Consider the following 19,429-nt stretch of genomic DNA (forward strand, 5'->3'; position numbering starts at 1 on the left):
CTCAGAGGTTAAGAACACTGGCTGCTCTTTCAGAGGTCCTGAGTTCAATTACCAGCAACCACATGGTGACTCACAACCATCTGTAATGAGGTCTGGTGCCCTCTTCTGGCATAGAGGTGTACATGGAGAAGGAGCATTGTATACATAATAAATAAATCTTTAAAAAAAATAAAAATAAATTAAAAAAATTGGAAACCTACATGTATATAAGTGTGCCGTGTGTGTGCTGTGCCTGCAATGATCAGAAGGTATCCGATCCAGGAAGTGGAGTCACAGTTGGTTGTGAGCTGCTACATGAGTGCTGGGGACCCAGCTGAGTCCTCTGGGAGAGCAGCAGGTGTTCTTTAGTTCTGGTTAGGACTCATTAATAGATCTTATGGCATCTCTACTGGTTTACAGCTAGCAAGTTGAACATTTCTTTTGTGTTTTCAAGATATAGTCACTCTATGTAATCCTGGCTGTCCTGGAACTGCTCTGTAGACGAGGCTGGCCTTGAATTTACAGAGATCTGCCTGCCTCTGCCTTCCAAGTGCTGGGATTAAAGGTGTGGGCCACCACCACCCACCTCGCACCTGAACATTTCTTTAGAGAACAATGAAAAATATGTATTTTAATCCATGTCTTAGATTTGGACTTTTATTTTATAATGCAGACATTTCCCATAATTATACAACTAACTCAGCATTTTATAGGAAATACTAGGTTTTATCATGCCAAAATTCTTCAAAATGTTTTCCCTGTTTGTATAGGTGTATGTATGTGTGTGAATATACACACACACATATCTTTTTTTCCCTCCCAAAAGGGTAAACTTTAAGTCCTAGTAAAAGGGACTTGGAAGTCATCCTGCAGTTGTAAAGATAAGGAAGTTTTCATGTGTAAAACATAGCACAGGGTCCAGCAAACTGGCTCAGCAGGTAAAGGCACTTGCTGCTGCCCAATAACCTGATTTTGTTCCATGGGACCCACATGGTATAAGGAGGGAACTGACTCTCAAAATTTGTCCTCTGGGGACTGGAGAGATGCCTCAGCAATTAAGAGCACTGATTGCTCTTCCAGAGGACCCGGGTTCAATTCCCATTACCCACACGGCAGCTAGCAACTGTCTATAACTACAAGATCTGACACCCTCACACAGACAAACATGCAGGCAAATATACCAATGCACATAAAATATAAATAAATAAATGTTTTTAAAAAAAGAAAATAAACTTGTCCTCTGACTTCCACATGAATCCCTCCTTAAGGAATTATTTAATTAAATTTATAACATTTTCTAGAAGATGCTAAAGAATTTAGTTGTGTTGAATAATCTATGTCACATCTTGTCCTGTATAACTGTGGAAAAATTATATTTGAAAATGAAATGTCCAAATCTCAGATACGATTTTTAAATAAATATTTTTCATATTCCATTAATGAAATATTCAGTCTTAAAAAACTAAAAAAAGAAAAAAGAAGTTATCAGACTTTTAGCTGTAAATCAGTAATAAGACTTACATACACACACACGAGTGAATAAATGAATATAGTTAAAATTTTTTGTTTTGAGACAAAAATCAGAGCCTAGGAGTACAGCTCAGTGGTGAAGTACTAGCCTATCATGTATGTTCAAGGACCTGAGTTCAACCTCTAGCACCACTAATTCTTAATGGTGCTCTATCTTATGGATGAATTATTTCCTTCAGTTCAAAACCTGGTTTTAGAGGGAATAGTGAATGATGAGTATTCTGTAATAATTATTCTAAATTTCCAATATCTAAATTCCTTTCAAAGCTCCTAGTGGTGGTAAAATTCTTAGAATTCTCTATGAAGAAAACGATGAATCCGAGGTGGAAATTATTCATGTTACGTCTCCCATGTTGGAAACAAGAAGGGCAGATTCATTCCGTTATCCTAAAACAGGTACTGCATTCCACTGTTGTTTATTCATTTCCTCCTCTAGGTGTGGTGGTTCATGCCTGTAGTCCCAGTCAGTGCTTGGAAGTCTTTGGCAGTAGGAGGGTTGTTAGGAACTCCAGGTCAACCGAGGATACAAGATGAGAGCTTGTCTATAAAAACAAAAACCATGGAGAGAGCAGGGATACGAGGAACACTCCTAAGCATAATTACGGCAATATACAGCAAGCCTACAGCCAACATCAAACTAAATGGAGAAAAATTCCCAGCGATTCCACTGAAATCAGGAACAAGACAAGGTTGTCCACTTTCTCCATACCTATTCAATATAGTTCTTGAGGTCCTAGCTAGAGCAATAAGACATCAAAGGGAGATCAAGGGGACACAAATTGGAAAAGAAAAAGTCAAATTCTCACTGTTTGCTGATGATATGATAGTTTATATAAGTGATCCCAAAAATTCTACCAAGGAAATTCTACAACTCATAAACACTTTCAGCAATGTAGCAGGATACAAGATTAACTCAAAAAGATCAGTAGACCTTCTGTACACAGATGATAAAAGGGCTAGAGAAGAAATCAGAGAATCAACACCCTTCACAATAGCCACAAATAGCATAAAATATCTCGGAGTAACTCTAGCCAAACAAGTGGAAGACTTGTATGACAAGAACTTTAAATCTTTGAAGAAAGAAATCAAAGAAGACACCAGAAAGTGGAAAGACCTCCCATGCTATTGGGTAGGTAGAATTAATATAGTAAAAATGGCAATCTTACCGAAAGCGATCTACAGATTCAACGCAATGCTCATCAAAATCCTAGCAAAATTCTTCAAAGACCTCAAAAGAACAGTACTCAACTTCATTTAGAAAAGCAAAAAACCCAGAATAGCCAAAACAATCCTGGGCAATAAAAGAACTTCTGGAGGCATCATAATCCCTGACTTCAAACTCTATTTCAGAGTTATAGTACTGAAAATAGCCTGGTACTGGCATAAGAACAGACAGGAGGACCAATGGAACCGAATATAATACCCGGATATCAATCCACACATCTTTGAACACCTGATGTTTGATAAAGAAGCAAAAAATATCAAATGGAAAAAAGAAAGCATATTTAACAAGTGGTGCTGGCATAACTGGATATCAACATGTAGAAAAATGAAAATAGACCCATAACTATCACCATGCACAAAACTCAAGTCCAAATGGATCAAAGACCTCAACATAAAGCCAGCCACATTGAACCTTATAGAAGAGAAAGTGGGAAGTACACTTGAACACACTGGCACAGGGAACCATACCTAAATATAACCCCAGCAACACAGACACTGAGAGAAACAATAAATGGGACCTCCTGAAACTGAAAAGCTTCTGTAAAGCAAAGGACACAGTCAACAAGACAAAACGACAGCCTACAGAATGGGAAAAGATCTTCACTAACCCCACATCAGACAGAGGTCTGATCTCCAAAATATACAAAGAACTCAAGAAATTGGTCACCAAAAGAACACATAATCCAATTTTAAAAAATGGAGTACAGACCTAAACAGAGAACTCTCAACAGAGGAATCTAAAACGGCTGAAAGACACTTAAGGAAATGTTCAACATCCTTAATCATCAGAGAAATGCAAATCAAAACAACTCTGAGATTCCATCTTACACCTGTAAGAATGGCCAAGATCAAAAACACTGATGACAACTTATGCTGGAGAGGTTGTGGGGAAAAGGGAACACATCTGCATTGCTGGTGGGAATGCAAGCTGGTACAACCACTTTGCATGTCAGTGTGGTGATTTCTCAGAAAGTTAGGAAACAACCTTCCTCAAGACCCAATAATACCACTTTTAGTATATATTCAAAGGATGCTCAATCGTGCCACAAGAACATGTGCTCAACTATGCTCATAGCAGCTTTGTTTGTCATAGCCAGAACCTGGAAACAACCTAAATGCCCCTCGATTGAAGATGGATTTTAAAAACAATGTGGTACATTTACACAGTGAAGTACTACACGGCAGAAAAAAATAATGACATCTTGAATTTTGCAGGAAAATGGATGGAACTAGAAAACATTGTTTTGAGTGAGGTAACCCAGACACAGAAAGACAGTTATCAAATGTACTCACTCATAGGTGGTTTTAAAACATAAAGCAAAGAAAACCAGCCTACATACCGCATTCCCAGAGAACTTAGACAACAATGAGGACACTAAGAGAGACTTACATAGATAAAATCTCCATGGGAAGTAGAAAGTATAAAAAGACAAGATCTTCTGAGTAAATTGGGAGCATGGGGACCTTGGGGAAGGATTGAAGTGGGGAGGGGAGACCCAGGGAGAGGAGCAGAGAAAAATGTAGAGCTCAATAAATATCATGGAAAAAAAATTTTAAAAATATACATAATCTAAAAAAAAAACAACCAAATCCACAGTCATTCAAATGTATAGTCAGCTTGATCATTAACAGCCTTCGTAAAGATTGTTTGCTTGTTAAGTATAGCTTCTGAGTCTTTCATTGTGTTTGGAAATGAGTAAGCCCACAGTACAAGGAAATCAGGAGGAAGGTATGCCTCCCTGTCAAAGACTTTTAAGTGATTTTGTTCTTAATGAGTAGCTGGTGTTTGTTTGTTTTGTTCATTTTGCTGTTTGCAACATTTCAGTTACAAAAGTAGTAGACAACTTCACTTTGTTTTCCTACTGACTCTTTGTAGTTTTAGCCTCTTTCCTGTTAGCTACTCATATGAATTTGAAATAGGTTTTCCTTTGCACAATGAAGCCCTGACTATCCAATATTCCTAATTTAACTAAAATCTGAAGGACAGTGATCTGAATAAGTTGGTTGGAGTAATTCTGAACAGTATTCATTTATGTTTCTTTCTAAAGGCACAGCAAACCCAAAGGTCACTTTCAAGATGTCAGAGATCCTTGTTGATTCTGAAGGAGGGGTAAGTGTGAGGCACTGAGCATTCTGTGCTTTGGCTTCTGGTGTAGGAGGCTCTTTGGTGAACTTTTTGTCAACTTGTTGAACTTGTTGAGACATTTGTGATTTGTGATTCATTGGTTGACCTAATTTTCTTCCTTGACAGCACTCATATTAGGCCTGCGGGGAGGGTTATGTAAGAACCACGTTAAATCCCCAGAACCTACATTTAAAAAGCTGTCCGTTAGGCCTGGTGGTGGTGGCACACACCTTTAATCCCAGTACTTGGGAGGCAGAGGCAGGTGGATCTCTGTGAGTTTGAGGCCAGCCTGGTCTACAGAGCAACTTCCAGGACTTCTAGGGCTACACAGAGGGACCCTGTCTCAAAAAGACAAAAAAAAAAAAAAAAAAAGCTGGCCTTTGTAGTATGTGGTATGTGCTTATAATGCCAGCACTGGGATGGACACAGAGAGTTGACTGGAGCTCTCCAGCCAGCCAGCTTAGCCTGCCTATTGAACTCCAGACCAGTGAGAGACTGTGTCTCAAGAAATAAATTCTGAGGAGTAACACAGGTCATCTGGCCTCTGCACATATGCATGCACCACACAAACATGTTTTTTCTCCTTATCTTTATTAATTATTCAATCAGCATAAAACAGTGTTTACCTTCTGTGTTGGATATACATCACATTTATGGTGGATTGAATAACCCATATTTCTCTTGTACTGCTGCTTTCCATTTGGACATGCTCACAAGATTAGTTAAAATGCAGATTTGCAGGGGACTGGAGAGATGGCTTCTCAGTTAAGAAGAGCATGTTCTTGTGGAAGACCCAAATTCCATTCTTGGCACCCAGGTCAGGAAACTTCCTACCATCTATAACTCCATCTTCAGAGGATCTGATATCCTCTTCTGATTTCCATAGGTACCTGCATTCAAGTGCACATACATACTTATAGATACACACATATACATACCTAAAAATATTTTTTTTTCTGGGGAGGGTGGTTTTTTTGACAGACTTTCTCTATGAAGCGCTGACTGCCCTGGAACTCACTTTGTTGTCCATGCTAGCCTGTGCCTCCCAACTGGACTGTTGGGATTTAAGTTATAGGCCACTATGCCTGGTTTTAGACTTTTTTAAAAAACATAGCTTTACCGAGATATCATTTGCATACAGTGCAGTTCATTCAAGTTTAAAATTCAGCGACTTTTTAAAAAAAATATTTATTTATTTATTTATTTATTAAGTATACAATATTCTGTCTGCATATATGCCTGCAGGCCAGAAGAGGGCACCAGATCTCATTACAGATGGTTGTGAGCCACCATGTGGTTGCTGGGAATTGAACTCAGGACCTTTGGAAGAGCAGGCAATGCTCTTAACCGCTGAGCTATCTCGCCAGTCCTTCAGTGACTTTTTGTATAACCACAGAGTCGGGAAGGCAGAGTCCATTTTAGAGCCTTATCATGACTGCAAAGAGGAACACCCCACCCCTTAGCTATAATCCCCCAGTTCTAGGCAACCACTATGTATGCATGAGTGAAATCATATAATATGTTGTCTGGCTTCTTTGTTTAATGCTTTCAAGGTTCATCTGCATCATGCATTGGTACTTGTGTGTGTGTGTGTCTGTGTCTGTGTGTGCCCACACGTGTTGCTAGAGAGCTCTAACTGAGGGCCCCAGTCTTGCTATCTTTCTGCTGCTGAGCTGTATGTCCAGCCCATGTGCTTCATTTCTTGTTATTTTTATGTATGTGCTGGGGTGGGAGCAGTAAATGCATATGTGTGGGAGCCAAAAGTCAGTGTCAAGTGTTTTTCTTGATCACTCTCCACTTTATTTTAATTTTGTCTTTATGGGTATTTTGCTTGTATGTTTGTATACCACATAATATATGCCTGGTAGCTAAAAAAAGGCATTTAGATCCTCAGGAGCTACAATGATGAGTGCCACATGAGTGCTGGAGATTGAACTGCTCCTCTGGAAGAGCAGCCAGTGCTCTTAACTACTGAGCCAATTTTCCAGCCTCCGTTCTACTTTTTGAGATAGAGTCTCTCACTGCACCTGAAACTCACTGATTGGCTAGACTGGCCAGCCAATAAGCTACAAGGTTCTTCCTGTTTCTGCCTCCCCAGTGCTGAAACAGCACAGTGCTGCTGTGCCTGCTGTTTATGTGGGTACTGGAGATCCAAACTCAAGTCTTCTTGCTTGTCAGGAACATACTTTACCAACTGAGCCGTCTCCCCAGCCTCCATTATATTTTTTTGCTGCGGAATATTATTTCTTTCTGTGTTATACCACCTTTTATTTACCTATTCACCAGTTGATGGGTATTTGGGTTTTTGGGGGGAGGTTGTTTTTGTTTTTTGCTTTTTTTGCTCTTAAAAGGTTATAATTTTGACAGCTTTCCCAGCACTCTCTAATCCCATCCCAGTACATGGGAAGTAGAAGCACACAGATCTCTGTGAGTTCAAGGCCAACCTCATCTACAAAGCAAGTTCCAGGACAGCTAGAGCTGTTGCATAGAGAAACCCAGTCTCTACAAACAAGAAAGGAAGAAGGGAGGGAGAGAGGGAAGGAGGGAGGGAGGGAGGGAGAGAGGGAAGGAGGGAGAAAGAGAAAGCTGTCATGAAGGCAGACAGTGACACATGCCTGTTTTCCCAGCAATGTCTATATGCAAGAGACTGAGGCGGGAATTTCACAAGTTTGAGGCCAGCTTGGGCTTTATAGTAGGACTGTGTCTTTTGAGGGAGAGTGAAAAGGGAGGGTTGGAGAGAGACAGCTAGGAGTGTGTATGTGCATGTGTGTGTAAGTGTTTGTAATAGGTTTTTTGTTTGTTTATTTCTCTGGGATATACCTGGGACAATGGTTGGGTCATGTGATAATAATGCTCTATTAGTCTTTTGTGGAGCTGCAGGCTGCTTTAAGAATTACATTCCCACCAGCAGTGTATGAGGTTCCCAGTCTATTCACATCATCCTAATCCTTGTTTTTATCTGTGTTGTTTGTCACACCCATCCATTTAGAAGCCATAGTGCAGTTCCCTGTGGCTAATGTTTCCTGTGTCTATCTTTAAAGAGCTACCTATTCAGATCCCCTTTTGTGGGGAAGGGAGTTCAAGACAGAGTTTCTTTGTGTTTGTGGAGCCCTGACTGTTCTGGAACTCACTCTGTAGACCAAGCTGGCGCTGAACTCACAGAGATCCGCCTGCCTCTGCCTCCCGAGTGCTGAGATTAAAGGCGTGCGCCACCACCGCCCTGCTATTGACCTTTGGTTTTATTTTGTTTTGTTGATTTTTTTTTTTTTTTTTTTTGAGACAGGGTCTCTCTGTGTAACAGTCCTTGCTGTTCTGGAACTTGCTTTTTAGATCAGGCTGGCCTCAAACTTAAAGAGATCACCCACCCCTGCTTCCCAAGTACTATATTAAGGGCATGTGCTATCACCACCCTGCTCCATTTTTTTAATTGCTTATTTTTTTTTTTTTTTTGAGTTGTGCTTGCTAAATTTTTAAAGGAACTATCAAGTTCATTTCTTTCACATATTACACAGCTGTATTTTAGACTAAGATTTGGTGACTTAAGGACTGTTACTTCTCCTAAATTCTAGACCTAAAGTGAGCAAAACTTGAGCCTATCATTTATTATCAAGGGCTTTGTTAGTATAAACCCTAAGGAAGACTTTGAGATCATGTCAGTACCTGTCCTAGGATTTTCCTGGGTCTAGAAAGCAACAGGAAACTGTTGTCTGATTGCTGGCTTTGCTGTCCCTTCGTACCCTTTTAAGTACCCATGTCTGAAAATATGGTGATATAAGTAGACTACTGAGCGTGTTATTTTCTTTGTCTTCTATAACTATTCCCTTTTCTTCTTACTAGATTATAGATGTCATAGATAAAGAACTGGTTCAGCCTTTTGAGATTCTGTTTGAAGGAGTTGAATATATTGCCAGAGCTGGATGGACTCCAGAGGGAAAATAGTGCGTATGTTCAATTGTCACTTTCTTATAACGAATTTAGGATCCAGAGCTTTAGAATGTCCGTGGTGTAGGCTTTGCCTTCCCAAGTAAATTGGCACTCCATTATTCCTGCTCGGGCCTTTTCCTTGAACTCCATAAACATACAGATCTGCAGTCCCATAAGCATAAGTGGAGTATTGTGATTGTAGGAATAATTGTTAAATGGAATGTCTCATGCCTTTAAATGCTAGCTTTCAGCAAGCAGAGGCAGACAGATCTCTGTGAGTTCAAGGCCAGCCTGATCTCCATGGTGAGTTCCAGGCCAGCCAAGGGACACATAGTGAAACCCTGTCTTTAAAAAGAAAAATAAGCCAGGTGGTGGTGGCACAACACCTTCAATCCCAGCACTTGGGAGGCAGAAGCAGGTGGTTCTCTGAGTTCAAGGCCATCCTGGTCCCCAGAGTGGGTTCCTGGACAGCCAAGGCTACAGAGTGAACCCTGTCTAAAAAAACTAAAATAAATATATAAAATAAAATTGATAGGTACCAAGGGAGAGAACAGGTGGTTATTCATTTTCTGAAAACTTGCTTCATTCCTTACTTCTTCTCATTCCTTTGAACAGTGCCTGGTCCATCCTACTAGATCGCTCCCAGACTCACCTACAGATAGTTCTGATCTCTCCTGAGTTATTCATCCCAGTAGAAGATGATGCCATGGACAGACAGAGACTCATAGAGTCAGTTCCTGACTCTGTGACACCACTGATCATCTATGAAGAAACAACAGATATCTGGATAAATGTATGTATTTTTCTTTCTTGAACTTGGCTGTATGTTTTCTCAGGATACTCAGGCAGATGTCATTCTGTAGCAAGCTAACAAAATACATCCTTAAATTCAAAGGAACCACGTATATTTCACGTTGGAATGGTGGTTCCAGAATGGAGTAGATAGCATTGAAGTGACAGCTCACTAGTAACTGCAGATGTGGTCCTGCATAACCCGGTAGAGTGCCCACAGCCTCGGCTCCAGCCTCTACTTCTGATGGACTTTCAAGAGTTGTATCTAGAAACTGCCTTTTAAGTTAGCAAACTATACCAAATATGCTAGTTTTTAATTGAGTTTTGCATTTTCCAATTTAGCATAAAAATTAGATATAAAATAAAAACATTTCTCTGTCTCTCTGTAGTTGAAAGTAGGCTTCCTGTAATTCACCCAAAACAGATGAACATCTGTTTTCCTTCAACTGTTAGAATACTTGTCTCTGAAAAACAAAAGTAAAGCATGTTTTTCCTCCTTCTTTGTGTGTAAGATTTATACTGTTCCATAAGCTTGTGTGCTTCAGTTCCAGGCTGGAGAGTAGCAGTCTTGGCCATATTGATTTTTTACTTTCTTCCATTTGGAAACGTTTACTTCTCAGTGTTTGAAATCTTTGCCTAAAGTAAAGTAAATGTAAGAGGCCCAGGCAAAGCCTACTATTGTCAATGTTCCATATCCCAAGCACTAACCACTGTCTATATTTCAAATAATTCTTCCTTCTCATTTGGTTACCTATGTGGTATATTTACCAATACATATAATAAACTAAGCTGTTCGTTTTGCAGATCCACGATATCTTTCATGTTTTTCCTCAAACTCATGAAGATGAAATAGAGTTTATTTTTGCCTCTGAATGCAAAACAGGTTTCCGTCACTTGTATAAAATCACATCCGTTTTAAAGGAGAGCAAATATAAACGATCCAGCGGTGGACTGCCTGCCCCAAGTAAGAAGTCTTACTTAATTATGTATTTAATGGTTTGTGTTTTATTTGCTTTACATAATTTATCTCCTGTTGTTGTTGTTGTTGTTTTTTTGTTTTTTTTGTTTTTTTTTTTTTAAATGGGTCCCAGGCGACAGTAGGCAGCAGAAATGCTGTAGGTCCCAAATGGTGGTAGCGGGCCATGTGGTGGCAGACAGAGGGCCCTGGAAGCAGCCAGTCCCAGGCAGAGATGGCTGTTGGTCCCAGGCAGGGAGGCACATGGCAGGCGGGCAGAAGACAGAGACGTGGACAGACACAACATGTTGAATGTTTATTCAGGGGGATTTGGAGGGGAAAGGGAGAAGGGGGGCAGAGAGAGAGAGAGGGAGGGAGAGAGAGAGAAAGAGAGAAAAGGAGAAGAGAAAGGAGAGACAGAGAGACTGCGTGCACACGCCAGGGGACAGGAAGGGAGAGATCTACATAATTTATCTCAAAGCACACGTGTACAGGTAGAGGATAGCTTGTGAGATTCTCTTCTGTCCTTCCACTGTGTGAGTTCCAAGGATCAAACTCCGGACATCAGACCTGATATCCAGGGACCTTTACCCACTCTGCTTTTTTTTTTTTTTTTCCTTTTCTTTTTCTTTTTTAATGGAGACATGGTCTCACTATGTAGTTCTGACTGGCCTAGAACTCATGCAAACCAAGCTATCCTCAGATTCACAGAGATCTGCCTGCCTTGCTAGAATTGAAAGCTTGTGCCACCACACTAGGTTTTGAAAACTTTACAAAATAAAGTTTGTATAGAGATAGCTCAGTGGTTAAGAACACTGTTCCTCTTGCAGAGAGCCCAGCTTCTGTTCCCAGTACCTACATGGCAGTCACAACCACCTGTAACTGCAGTTCCAGAGGATCCAATGCTTCCTTCTGTCTTCCAGGGACATCAGACATACAATAAAAATAAATAGATAAATCTTAGGAGAAAAAACACTGTATAAACAAATATGACATATACACAGTGGAATATAGTCTTAAAAGATTTATTTATGTATATGAGTGCTCTATTTTATGCCAGAAGAAGACATAAGATTCCACTACTGATGGTTGTGAGCCACTATGTGGTTGCTAGGAATTGGACTCAGGCCCTCTGGAAGAGCAGCCAGTGCTCTTAACCTCTGAGAGAGAGAGAAAGGGAGGAGAAGAGGAGAGAGACGGGGGGAAGCAGAGAAGTGGGGAGAGAGGCAGAAGTGAAGCTGCCTCTCAGGAAGATGGAAAAGAACTCTCCAGCCCTTCTTGATGGAAACCTGGGTTGCTTCCATTCTTTTGGTGGAATGACACTACTATGACTATGTATGTTCCTCTGCTGGCTTTTCCATTCCAGAAATGCAATGCTTGAGTCATATATTCTATTTAATATTTCATGTTTAGCAAACCATTGATAAGGGCTACACTTTTTTTTTATATTCTTAATAGCAATATGCAAGGGTTTTCATTTCTCTCTGTTTTTGTTTGTTTGTATTTGGGGGATAGGTTTATTTATTTTATTTCTATCTGTATGAATTTTTGCCTGCATGTATGCCTGTGCACCACATGCATGCCTGGTGCTGTAGAAATCAGAAGAGGTGGTTAGAACTAGAGTTATAGATGCTTGGGAGCCACCATATAGGTTCTGGGAACCAAACCCAGGTCCTCTGCAAGAACAAGTGTTCTTAACTGCTGAGCTGTCTCTCTAGCCCCTGGATTATTTTTTTGTTTTTGATTTTTTAAAGACAGAGTTTCTGTAGTTCAGGCTTCCTTTCAATTCTCCACAATCCTGTCTCAATTCCCATGTGCTGGGATTACAGGTGTAACACCACTACACCCAGCTCAAGTTTTAGCTCTTTGTGTCCTTTACAGTACTTGTTATTTTCTGTTTCCTTGCTTTTGTAAGTTTATGTTTTATTGTTCCTATTTATTTATTTATTATTTGTCTTGGTTTTCTGAAGACAGGGTCTTCATATGTAGCTTTGGCTGTCCTAGAACTCACTGTGTAGACCAGGCTGGCCTTTCACTCACTAAGATCTGCTTGTCTCTGCCTTCCAAGTGCTGGGATTAAAGGTGTGCATCACTAACCCAGCTGTGGGGTTTTTTTAATAGCCCCCCTCTTCTATTTTTGTTCTTTTTCTCAAACTCATATATACCATATTAGAGATTGAACCTAAGACTTTCACTGAGTTACATCACTAGCTCTTTTGAGTTTTTATTTTGAAATGTTGAGATAACTTAGTAGCTGACATCACACACGTGCCACCAAGCCCCGCTTGAAGAGGCATCCCATTGTGTTTTGACACAGATCTTTCTTTTTTTTATATTTATTTATTATGTGTACAATATTCTCTCTGCATGTATGCCTGAAGGCCAGAAGAGGGCACCAGACCTCATTACAGATGGTTGTGAGCCACCATGTGGTTGCTGGGAATTGAACTCAGGACCTTTGGAAGAGCAGGCAATGCTCTTAACCACTGAGCCATCTCTCCAGCCCCGACACAGATTTTTCTAATGATGAGGAGTATTATTACTTTCCATATACATATTGGCCATTTGTATATCTTGTTGAGAGAAGTACCTATTCAAGTACTTTGGATTCTTCAGTTTTTCTGAAGGGCTTTTAATTACTGGGATTTGTAGAGCAGTGAGCTACATCTTGAAATCAACCAACTAAACACTAATTATGACTATGAACTTTTCTTTAAAGATAGAGGTCTTATAAAACAGAATTTCTTTCCATGAGCTTCAGCTTAGCTTAGCCCTGAACTGTCTTACTAGTTCCTTTGTTGCTCAGGAGTAAGTTCACTCATAGATGAAGAAAGAACAAAGAACTAAAATAATACTTTGAAACAATAAGGTACCTTTTGTTTGTTTGTTTGTTTTTTGAGACAGGGTTTCTCTGTAGCTTTCAAGCGTGTCCTGGAACTAGCTCTTGTAGACCAGGCTGGCCTTGAACTCACAGAAATCCACCTGTCTCTGCTTCCTGAGTGCTGGGATTATAGGCCTGTGCCACCACCGCCTGGCCACAGTAAGGTATCTTAAATCTGTTATTACTCCATTAACATCAGCCTCAGAAGGAGGGCTCTGTCCTTTCGGCACCTGTTTGCTGAAGCTGCTTGGCCCTATTTTTTTCTTTTTATTTCTTTTTTTTAAAAAAAAAAAATATTTATTTATTTATTTATTATGTATACAATATTCTGTCTACATGTATGCCTGCAGGCCAGAAGAGGGCATCAGACCTCATTACAGATGGTGGTGAGCCACCATGTGGTTGCTGGGAATTGAACTCAGGACCTTTGGAAGAACAGGCAATTCTCTTAACCACTGAGCCATCTCTCTAGCCCCCTCTTTTTTTTTTTAATTGCTCCATCTCAGGGATTATTTTTCTTTTTTACTTTGTAATTACGTTTGTTTTTTTCTTTCTCCTTATCCTCCCCTTCAGAGCTCTAATGTGAAACTCTTTTTGTTTGGTTGGTTTATTTTGTTTGCTTGCTTTTTCAAGATAAGGTTTCTCTGTGTAGCCTTAATTGTTCTTGAGCTCTCTGTAGATCAGGCTGGTTTCAAATTCACAGAGGTCCACCTGCCTCTGCCTCCCAAGTGCTATGATTAAAGGCATGCACCACCAAGCTTAGCTGGATATTTTATCTGTAATTTTTAGTAACCATTTGAAATAACTCAATACCATTTAATACAATATTATCAATTATTGTCTTTAACTAGTTCCTAAACATTTACATTACCTCAAACTGAACGTTGATGTTTTTACTTTTGTTTTATTGCAGCTTTTTGGAAAAGACAGTTTAGAAATACATTGTTTCATTTGCTTATGATTTGGAATAAAGTACTGAATTTTGGTTGTATTTATCTTCAGGTGATTTCAAGTGTCCTATCAAAGAAGAAATAGCAATTACCAGTGGTGAATGGGAAGTTCTTGGCCGGCACGGATCTAATGTATGTTTCTTTATTCTACTGATATGTTTGGTTAGCCTCTGCCTTGTGCATACACTGCAGAAAAAATGAATAATACAGTGTGTGTATATATGTATGTATGCATGTATGTATGTATGTATGTATGTATGTATGAATGTATGTATGACTCCAGTATTTTACAATATTAAGTTAGGGCCTAGAAGAATACAAGTTGTTATGAAGGAAAAATCTTAGTTCAATCAGAATGTAGTGATACACACCTTAACTTCCAGCATTTGGGAGGCAGAAGCACATTGAGGCCAGCCTGGTCTACCTAGCAAGTTTCAGGCCACTCAGGGCTATATCGTAAGACCGTCTTTTAAGAAAATTAAAATAAATTTTTAAAAATCTTATTTTAAATCATAAAGTTCACCTATTTTATGACTTTAAAATAAGATGCATTCCAGTTACAAAAGACTGCCATTTTCTAGGCCGGGTGGTAGTGGCACACACCTTTAATCCCAGCACTTGGGAGACAGAAGCAGGCTTATCTCTGTGAGTTCGAGGCCAGCCTGGTCTACAAGAGCTAGTTGCAGGACAGCCTCAAAAGCTACAGAGAAACCCTATCTCGAAAAAACAAAAACAACCCAAAAAACTGCCATCTTCAATTATCATATTATTTTTGTGTATTGTGTGTTTTGCCTGCATGTATGTCTGTGCACTATATGCATGCCTGATGCCTGTGGAAGCCAGAAAACGGTGTCAGATCCCCTGCAACTGGCATTGTAGACATTGTGAGCCCCATAGGACTGCTGAGAACTGAAACCAAGTCTTATGGGAGAACAGCCAATACCCTTAGCCATTGAGCCATTGCTCCAGCACAAGATCACCATTTTCAAATATCTTATTGTCGTTTAGTAAGGAAGCAATTTGTTTGCTTAGGACTTTCAGAAGTTGTGAGTTAGCGTATAACCTGAAATTTATGTTTTAGGCATGATAGACTGTTGATGTTTTTACATCGGAAATTATATTTAGCATTCTTTTTTTAAGACTTATTTATTAATTATGTATACAGGGTTCTTCCTGCATATATGCCTTCTCTCATTACTGATGGTTGTGAGCCACCATGTAATTGCTGGGAATTGAACTCAGGACCTCTGGAAGAGCAGTCAGTGCTCTTAACCTCTGAGCCATCTTTCCAGCCCATTAACCTTCTTGAAGTAGAAATTTTCTTTCATTCACCTGTTTTTATCTTGTCTCACAGATTGAAGCATTTTGAGCTTAGGTTAACAGGGAAGAGCATGCGGCTCTGAGCACGTGGCTTTCGGTCAATGCTGTGAACTGGACTCTACCTGAAATGCTGGGCGAGTGCTCTAGTGTGAAGCCATAGCCCAGCTACTTTTCTATTTTATTTTGTGACTGGCTCTTTCTTGCTAAGTTGCCCAGGTTGGCCTTCAGCTTCACTCTGTAGCAGGCAGGCCTTGAACAGAAGACCTTCACGGGCCTTTCTCTAGTGCCTTCCCTTTGTTTGCATTTGGTTTTATCTGATCTCTGGACATCCCCTCCCCCTTTCTGGCTCAGACAATTCAGTGGCTGTAGGCACCAGGATTTACTGGTGGCCTAAGTGTGATTTTATCAAATTTATGAATTTATTACATGTTCTGACATCTTTAGAAATCATGATGGTTGGTCTCTGCTGTGATTTAAGAAATGAAATAGAGGGACTGGAGAGATGGCTCAGGGGTTAAGAGCACTAGCTATTCTTCCAAAGGACCTAGGTTCAATTCCCAGCACCCACATGGCAGCTCACAACTGTCTGTAACTCCAGCTCCAGAGGACCTGAGGTCACCTTCACACAGACACACAAGCAAGCAATACACCAATGTATATAAATATAAATATAAATATAAATATATCTTTAAAAAAAAAAGAAATGAAAGTCTGGGAAGTGACTGCTGTGTAAGCACAGGACCTAAGCTTGGCCCTCCCTTACCTGCCAGCACCACCTCTAACTACATGACATACACAGAGAGAATACATGCTTACACTTGTGAGCACTCACATGGACACATGCATTCTTCACAAACAACACAAGAAGATTCTGGTCCCACATTTTTTTTTTTTTTTTTTTTTTTTTTTTTTGTAAAATCCTCAGACTAGTGTGCATAAGACACTTCCACCATGATGTGCTACCTCCGCACAGGCCCGAGTACCTACAGCCTGGATCTCTAAAACTACACATTAAAATAAAGTCTTGCTGTAGGCGACCTTGTAAGTCTGAGCTCACTAGGGCCTTAAATAGCCATCTGGTTATATATCCAAATACTGTTTGATTTGTTTGTTTTGTTTTGTTTTACCTTTGGCTGGGCCTGAGGTGCTCCTGCTAAGTACCTGGGGAAAGAAATCTCATTGTGGAATTCTGGGTTCTAATAACAAAAATCACATTCAGGGTAAGTTTCCTTAGCCACTGAGATGTCTCAGCAGGTAAGAAGACCACCAAGTCTCACAGCCCGAGTTGCATTTTTAGAACCTACACAGTAGGAGAGATGTGGCTTCCTCATGTGGTCCTCTGTTTGCCACATGCATGTTGTGGCACACTTGCTTACACAGATACAGGCCGACATAGACACAAAACAAAACAATTTTTTTGTAATTCCTTGAATTGTAGTTGTTGGAGTTAAGAGCTACTAGATACTGGCATAAATCCCCAAATCACATAAGCAGAAGGTCCCTTATTTGGGCAACCTAAATGACTCTCCTGTTCGCCCCTGTGGGCATGAGTTTTTCAAGTCATGCTAATTTTTGTGGTATGTTTGTTTCTCTCAAATTCTTCCTCTGTTTTTCTGTATCTTTGCTTTGTTTTTTTTTTTGTATTTGTGTTGCCTTCGTCACCTCAGCTTTTACAAGTCATCTGTTGCACTCAGACTTCACGGCAACAGCTGAGTACAGCTTTCAGGCTTGAGCTCGTGGAACTCTTACTCAGTGTGGTCCCAGATCAGGGGTGGAACAAGCCAGTTGCTTAGGACTATGCCAGAAATTCAGGTTCAGCTAGACCCAGTCCTCCTCCGAAATTGGTGGTAGGACCCAGCAATCTGTCCAGCATCCCTGGAGACTCTAATCCTATTGAATATAACCATAAGTACTTACACGACACAAAGAAAAGAGGCTTACAGATGGGGGTGAAGACAGTGTAAAAATGCCTGAGTCCCCGCTGCTTCTGCGGGAAAACCAGCTGGCTTTCTGGAGAGATAGCACATACCTATGGGATTCTTGGGTTTGTTTCCCAGAGCAATTGTGTTCAATTAGGAATGGATGAATCTACTGTAAAAAGTTAACAGTGAAAGGGGTGTGTGTGTGTGTGTGTGTGTGAGAGAGAGAGAGAGAGAGAGAGAGAGAGAGAGAGAGAGAGAGAGAGAGATTTATAATACTTTTAGAATCTTTTTTTGTTTGTTTGTTTGTTTTTTGTTTTTTGAGACAGGGTTTCCCTGTAGTTTCTAGAGCCTGTCCTGGAACTAGCTCTTGTAGACCAGGCTGGCCTCGAACTCAGAGATCCGCCTGCCTCTGCCTCCCGAGTGCTGGGATTAAAGGCGTGCGCCACCACCGCCCAGCTAGAATCTTTTATCTTCGTAAAACATTTTGAATTCTAGTAAATTTTCAGTAGGCTAGTAAATTATTTTTTTTTCTTTTTTTTTCTTCTTTTTTTTTTTTTTTTCGAGACAGGGTTTCTCTGTGGCTTTGGAGCCTGTCCTGGAACTAGCTCTTGTAGACCAGTGTTATTTTTAAAGTAGCAATGAAAGAAAACTATTTAGATTACTGTAATAAGTGAATTCAGTTCTAGATAGTAAGATCTTATCTAGGGCTGGGGACACTGGATCATATCCAGTATCGATGCTTGAAATAAATCTTATCCTTGCTTATTTATAAACTACACTGTTGCTGAAGCTGGCCAATTCCAGTTATTTTTCAATCTGAGAGATAAAAATGCTTTTGCAAATTTGTACAAAAGATCTAAAAAAGTACTAAGCTAACATTGCACTGGCTGCAGGAGAGAAATAAAGTTAATTTCTTCCAAGTAGGCAAATGAGGTGCGATGTAGGATCTTTTTCCTGGTAGAATTACTATAAGAAAATAATTCTCTTACTTTAAGGAAAGTGCACAATGCAGTCTGATCAGGACACTATCCCAATCGTGTGTAATTCGGCCTTTTGCCTTTTGGACAAGATCAACTTTTAGCCATAAGCAAAACCAATCTCATTATTATCAGTAGCAAAATAAAGACAAAAAAGCCCAGGTCAGGGAAGTCGGGTGATTCTGTGGGGGGCTCTTTGTGTGCTGCTGGCCTTGTCAGCACTGCGCTAGCACTGATTTGTGCTGTGATTTGGCAGATCTGGGTTGATGAAGTCAGAAAGCTGGTGTACTTTGAAGGCACCAAAGACTCGCCTTTGGAACATCACCTGTATGTGACCAGTTACACAAACCCTGGCGAAGTGGTGAGGCTGACTGATCGAGGCTACTCACATTCCTGCTGCCTCAGTCAGGTACTGTGTCCCAGTTGGGAGGGATCCTGTCATAGAAATTGTCATACAAATTCCCTTTGAGTAATGTGAAAATTGGTGACATTGGCCCACAGAAGCCTTGTCTAGGAAAAGCACTGTGTGTTTGTGTTGTGTGACGTTTTACTCTTTTGGCTTTGGGGGGCTTACCACCCAGCTCCCAAGTAAATCACATACAGAGACTTTATTCTTACTTATTAATGCTTGGCCTTAGCTTGGCTTGTTTCTTGCCAGCTTTTCTTAAATTATCCTGACCACCTTTTTGCCTCTGGTCTTTTTCCTGTTCTTACTTCTGTGTATCTTACTTTCACTCTTACTCCGTGGCTGGCTGGATGGCTGCCCCTGACCGCCTCCTCCTCATTGCTTGCCCTCTTCCTCATTTCTCCTTCCATTTATACTCTATGCCTGCTAGTTCCACCTGTCCTT

General features: G+C 40.3%; 1 protein-coding gene across 3 annotated transcripts in view; it reads left to right on the forward strand.

Moving 5' to 3' along the window:
* The window catches only part of Dpp8 (dipeptidyl peptidase 8), a 55,447-nt gene that overhangs the window by 17,468 nt on the left and 18,550 nt on the right, over window positions 1–19,429 (forward strand). For all 3 annotated transcript variants that reach the window (XM_038321680.1, XM_038321678.1, XM_038321679.1), the window contains 7 exons: window positions 1,777–1,905; window positions 4,782–4,843; window positions 8,696–8,796; window positions 9,398–9,575; window positions 10,379–10,538; window positions 14,413–14,492; window positions 18,836–18,988. In XM_038321680.1, coding sequence (XP_038177608.1) covers window positions 1,777–1,905; window positions 4,782–4,843; window positions 8,696–8,796; window positions 9,398–9,575; window positions 10,379–10,538; window positions 14,413–14,492; window positions 18,836–18,988 — 863 coding nt within the window. The remainder of the gene's footprint in view (window positions 1–1,776; window positions 1,906–4,781; window positions 4,844–8,695; window positions 8,797–9,397; window positions 9,576–10,378; window positions 10,539–14,412; window positions 14,493–18,835; window positions 18,989–19,429) is intronic.

This window comes from Arvicola amphibius, chromosome 3 (genome assembly GCF_903992535.2).
Source record: "Arvicola amphibius chromosome 3, mArvAmp1.2, whole genome shotgun sequence".
NCBI classification, from domain to species: Eukaryota; Metazoa; Chordata; class Mammalia; order Rodentia; family Cricetidae; genus Arvicola; species Arvicola amphibius.